Source organism: Brassica oleracea, chromosome C6 (assembly GCF_000695525.1).
Source record: "Brassica oleracea var. oleracea cultivar TO1000 chromosome C6, BOL, whole genome shotgun sequence".
In the NCBI taxonomy this organism is placed as follows: Eukaryota; Viridiplantae; Streptophyta; class Magnoliopsida; order Brassicales; family Brassicaceae; genus Brassica; species Brassica oleracea.
This window is the reverse complement of record NC_027753.1, coordinates 26,119,017-26,125,391: the sequence shown is the minus strand read 5'-3', so window position 1 is coordinate 26,125,391 and position 6,375 is coordinate 26,119,017. Positions and strand designations below refer to the sequence as shown.

At 27.2% G+C, this 6,375-nt stretch overlaps 1 protein-coding gene across 1 annotated transcript; it reads right to left on the bottom strand.

Moving 5' to 3' along the window:
- Nucleotides 1-316: 316 nt before the first annotated feature.
- On the bottom strand, nt 317-1,088 carry LOC106298500 (extensin-like). Its single transcript, XM_013734633.1, has 2 exons — nt 964-1,088; nt 317-783 (listed from the first exon to the last, which is right to left on the bottom strand). Exons 1-2 carry the CDS (start codon nt 1,049-1,051, stop codon nt 464-466), a joined length of 408 nt encoding a protein of 135 aa, XP_013590087.1. The 5' UTR covers nt 1,052-1,088; the 3' UTR covers nt 317-463.
- Between the last annotated feature and the right edge of the window lie 5,287 nt (nt 1,089-6,375).

The window sequence follows — 6,375 nt, the reverse complement described above, 5'->3', positions numbered from 1 at the left end:
ACTAAATAGAAGTCATTGTCAACAATGGTTTTGTTTGGCTACAGGGTCAGCAAAAACATTATCTGCTCTAGGAATAGCCTTAAACTGGATAAAATTAAAGAAAAGAGAGAGGATATAAATGTCGTTGAGAACTCCTGCAATCTCCAAATTCCTTTCCATGATTGTTGATCAAATTGACGAGGACCCGTGACTGTGAATCAGAAAAGACGAGAAGGGAATCTATTCCACGATCAAGGGCAGAGGTTAAGGCTTTTCGCAAAGCCAGGATTTTATTTAGTGCGCCTACTAGATCAATCAGAAAACACGGCAATCAAAATCGAGCAATCTTTTTATTCTATAACAAATAGTGATCAAAATACAGACCTTTTTTCGTTTAATAATTATAAAAGCAATATCCTTGTTTATTTCATGTGCTATATTGTGACCAATTTGAATTCCCATTCATAGACAACAATAATATGGATTAATAAGGCGCCGGTGAAGGAGCAGGAACCTCTGGTGTAGGCATGTACGATGGTGGCAGCTCCGGAGTTGCAGTGTATGACGGAGGGAACACAGGAGTAGGGTTGTACGACGGTGGTGGGAGCTCTGGAGTTGGAGTGTACCAGGATGGAAGCTCCGTAGTAGGTGATGATGGTGGAAGTTCCGGCGTTAGAGTATACGGTGATTGATGCTTCCGAGTTGGAGTGTTTGATGGTGGCAGCTGATCAGGGGTATGCTTGCACCACGGTAAAAACGTTAAGAGGCACTTTTGGGTAGGCCTGTTGTGAACTTGTTTCGGACCTACAAGTATAAACAACTCACTGAGATGTCGAGCTTTATCTCTTTACCTACAATAGTACTATTGAATATTGATATACATAATAGTGATATATAAATATGTAATTATAATGTACTAGTACAATAGCGCTGATATAATTTATTGTCCTAAATAAAGTTTTATGTTTATGTAAATCAACGTACCGGTACCTAGGCGAAACCATCTAGCATGGGATACTGCAAATAGCATCATGAAAGAAACTAGCTTAACCACAAGTAGCTTCGATACCATTTTCTCTCTTCTTCTGGTTACAAGACTTGAGAAATGATGACTCATGAACATTTGACAACCAGTATTTATAGACCTTTTTTCTACTTATAATATGGTTCGATGGTCGATTTTTATTGTACACACAATGTGAATGAGTAGAGAAAAATAATAGTTGAAAGTGGTAACACGTTTTCAACTATAATTTTCTTGCGAATATATTTTGTTTGCCTTTTGGTTGTTTCAAATGCCAGTTTATGTGAAAAAAAATCAAAACAAATTCCACCTTTATACATTGTTTTTTCTTGGAAAAGTGCAAATATCAACATTAAACGCAAACAAAATGTTGCATTTCAACCAAAAATAAAATTTGTTTCTAATCGTATTATCGTAAAGCTTTTTTCAAAGAAAACAAATACTAATTACAATTAAACAAATGCAAATGTAAACTAACAAAAAAAAAGATTTTTTTTGAACTAACAAATGTAAACTAACCATTAGAACTACAATCGAAGGTTTATAATTAAATTAAATTTTAATAATGCGACTTATACTGCAGTCTAAACAGCTATACGGATACTAAAACATACGAAGGGAACATCGAAATTATATATTAACCATTTTTATATTATTGTCTCATGAAAATTTTAAATTCTTGAATATATTTGAAATGTCAACTCTACAGGTTACGTAACTAGAATAGTAGCAACATAGAAACTATCTTATATTTCTCTTTCTGTTTTTTTTTTCTACAATAGCTATCAAGTTTGTTATATTTTATTTGAAATGTCGAATCCCGTTGGTTACTGATGTGTTGCATTTTAATTGTTTCCTAGAGCTGGATCCGCCGGTCTGTTTACGTAATATAACTAAATATTTTTTATACCAATAAAAATTATAATAAAATAGTGACAAAAATACATCACATAATACATATATTGCTGTTACAAAATTCCAATAATAGTAAGAGTAAAATGATTTAGAATACTGTAAATGTAAAATCACGCGAATATTTGTTTTTATTTAACCGATATCATTTTTATTTACCCGACACCGAGTTGACTAGTGGTAAAGAAAATGCTAGTAGCCTTTCATTGGTCGGGTTTGATACGCGTTGGAAAGAATTATTTACAACATTTGGGTTCCCTGTAAAAAAGAGAAACCGCTTTTTTCATTTTTTTATAAATATACTTTTGTTTTCTATAAATAATATAATATTTATTTATTTTTTCACGTATTATGTATTTTTATTATGAAATTATGCATAATAATTAAAATATATATTTTTAGTTTATTTTTAGTTTTCCATAAACTAAAATATATATACGAAAATAATATTTGAAATGTTTTGATAGGTTTTTGGTCATAAATGATAACAATATTTAAATTTCCAATCTGTCATATAAGTAGTCTTAATTTTTAATTTCTCAACCCGATATATAAATATTCGTCATGCATTTTTAGTAAAATATTTATATTATACTTATTAAAATGAGTAATTTGTTAGAATGAGTAATTACATTTCTTCTATTTATATTATTATCAAATTAATTTTATTTTAACTTATTGACTTTAACATTTTATTATATGTAGGATTTTTATTTTATATGAACTTTTATTTCTTCTTTTAGAACATTGTTATCTTGTCTAAATGTTTTTCTTTACATACAAAACTTGAAGAATATTCTTTTGAAACTTTCCGTATTACAATTTTCTCATAAGAAAAATTTTAGGTGTTTTTAATTTTTTTAATACTAATACTTAATTGTACATGTTATTACCAAATATAATATTTCAAATTCTTACTAAAAAAATAAATTAAGGTAAAATTCAATTGAACATATGTAATATCATACATAATTTAAAAATAATTTTCTAATAGTATTTTATTTTTATATAAATCTAAAAAAATATCGTCAATTAAATAGATTAGTCAAATTGGCTATTTGAAAATTTTGATTAGGTACAAATTTAGAATTATCAAGTAAAATGGATCTTTTTAAATATGTTCTCATTACTAAGTTTTTATTCCCAAATACGGCATATCCTTTATATTTTTTAATTATTGTTAATTAATTTCATTAACAATAAAAATTTTAAAAATGTAATAAAGATTATTTAACAGAGGATAATACCCACGAATTTATGGAAAGATGTTTTCTACTTTACATATTAAGGTTTATAGTATTAATGTGCATTAAATGTAATATTTATCATGAATTTGTTGTGGAATATATTTAGGGAAAAAATTAATTTAGATTTAAGTTTATTAATTACTTCAATGGCATTGTATTGTAATTAAGTTGTAAGTCTTAGGGATATTTTTTATTTGTACTTCTATTTCAATAAAGTAGATACTAGTTCATTGGTCGGGTTTGATACGCGTTGGAAAGAATTATTTACAACATTTGGGTTCCAGTTAAAAAGAGAAACCACTTTTTCATTTTTAGAAATATACTTTTGTTTTCTGTAAATAATATAATATTTATTTATTTTTTCACATATTATGTATTTTTTATTATGACATTACGCATAATAATTAAAATATATATTTTAGTTTATTTTTAGTTTATGTATGTGTTTTCCATAAACTAGAATATATATACGAAAATAATATATGAGATGTTTCGATAAGTTTTTGGTCATAAATGATAATTATATTTAAATTTCTAACCCGTTATATAAGTAGTCTTAATTTTTAATTTCTCAACCCGATATATAAATATTCGTCATGCATTTTTAGTAAAATATTTATATTATACTTATTAAAATGAGTAATTTGTTAGAATGAGTAATTACATTTCTTGTATTTATATTATTATCAAATTAATTTTATTTTAACTTATTGACTTTAACATTTTATCATATGTAGGATTTTTATTTTGTATGAACTTTTATTTCTTTTTTAGAACATTGTTATCTTGTCTAAATGTTTTTCTTTACATACAAAACTTGAAGAATATTCTTTTGAAACTTTCCCTATTCCAATTTTCTTATAAGAAAATTCTTAGGTGTTTTTTTTTTAATACTAATACTTAAATGTACATGTTATTACCGAATCTAATATTTCAAACCCTTACTAAAGAAAAATAAATTAAGGTAAAATTCAATTGAACATATGTAATATCATACATAATTTAAAAATAATTTTCTAATAGTATTTTACTTATATATATCTAAAAAAATATCGTAAATTAAGTAGATTAGTCAAATTGGTTATTTTAAAATATTAATTAGGTACAAATTTAGAATTATCAAGTAAAATGGATCTTTTTTAATATGTTCTCATTATTAAGTTTTTATTCCTAAATACGGCATATCCTTTAATTTTTTTAAATATTGTTAATTAATTTCATTAACAATAAAAAATTTTAAAATGTAATAAACATTATTTAATAGAAGATAATACCCACGAATTTATGGAAAGAGGTTTTCTACTTTACATATTAAGTTTTATAGTCTTAATGTGCATTAAGTGTAATATTTATCATGAATTTGTTGTGGAATAAATTTAGGAAAAAAATTATTTTAGATTTAAGTTTATTAACTACTTCAAAGGCCTTGTATTGTAATTAAGTTGTAAGTCTTAAGGTTATTTCTTATTTGTAATTCTATTTAAATAAAGTACATAATCATCGTTTATGCATGTGCATTTGTGTGATATAGGATTTGAAGTGGTTACATTGAAACACTAGAGAGGAGCAGAAATGAAGCACTTGGCGAGTCCTGACGATCCAAGCTTACAAACCTCCGCCCATACCAACCACTCGCCGACCACTTACTTCTCAAAGGGAATCGGACGTCCAGCGGCCGACTTCAGTGTCCAACCTTCACTGCCAGCATCCAAGAAATGTGCTCGTCCAAGATCGATGAAAATACTTTTTACTTGTTTAACCAAATGGATTTAATGTTAGAAAAACTTATAAAGTTAATAGACTTGTTAATTATGCATACTTGACAGGGCCGGCTTAACGGGGAAGGCAAACAGTGCACCCGCCCAGGGTCCATCTAAAATCCACAAAATTTTCATATCACAAAGCATTCCGATATTTATTTTTCTTATAACAAAAGGCCCAGATTTTGTTTTTGATACTTAGTGTCAAATTTAGACAATGTTTTAGTGATATAGTAATCTAAATTTTAAAATTTACAAAATTGCAAACGAAAATAATAAATTTAGTTACTTTGTTTCAAAATTTTAATATTCTTTTAAATAATATTTTAATTATAATATCAAAATTAATTAATCAAGAGGCATAAAATGTTTTTGCCCAGGAGCCCTTCGTAACCTTAAGCCGGCCTGATACTTGATTGCATTAGAACTTGATTGATTGTTGCATGCACACTCTAGATTGAATCTTGATCACCTTATGTCAATGCCCTGACACATGGATTCATGCTTTAACGTTGATGATAACTTTATTAGTATGTTCGTTACTTGAATTTGAACATTGCTACTTTGTTACCACTAAGTAACTCTCCTCTTATTGCTTAGATAAGGTGATGATTTGCATTCCCATTAATTGAAAGAACTTAGGACTGAATTAACATCTCTTATACTATTTTGACCATAGGATTAATCCGAATCAGTTACCTGCTTAAGTTCTTGGAAATAGCGGTTGCTACATCTTAAACGCAAGTAGATGTTACTGGAATAGTAGTAGCAGAAACTACATGTTAAACTTCATTAGATTTTTCTTTGTGTTTTGTTTTCTCTCGAATGATTTACTTTTGGCCCGTCTTGGGATGCCACGAAGGCTTTGAAAAGACAGTCTTTCCAATTATTTTTAATTTTATTTATTTATCATATAATATTTTTAGTTGAAGCAATTTGTTAGTTTCTATTTTATCAAGGACTGTTTTCGTTGACGTTGTCAATTATCAATTTCTCATAATTTATAATCTCAGAATCTGTTGGAACTGAGGTGAAATGTTTCCTAACACAAACATAAAACGGCCTAACTAATATCTCTATCGAAATTGATTTGAAACTTTGGTAGCTGTATCATTTGTAAGGGCTTTCTTTAAGTGGAACAAAAGATTTTGAGTTTTTTTTAATTGAGAAATACATTCTACCTTCTCTTTTATTTTACAAAAGTACTTTCTATGTTTCAGAATAATTGATTTTTAAGATTTTTGCATACTAATTAAAAGAATTACAAACTTTTATTCAGTTTATCTCGTTTGCCTAACAATAATGATAACTACGGGTGATTTAACCAATAAAAAAACCATACTATAAAATACTAATATTCTTAAACATCAAATTATATTTACATTTTATTGAAAACATCATTTAAAATGAAATAATATGTTTTTTTTTTCTAAAACACCACTTAAAATGAAAA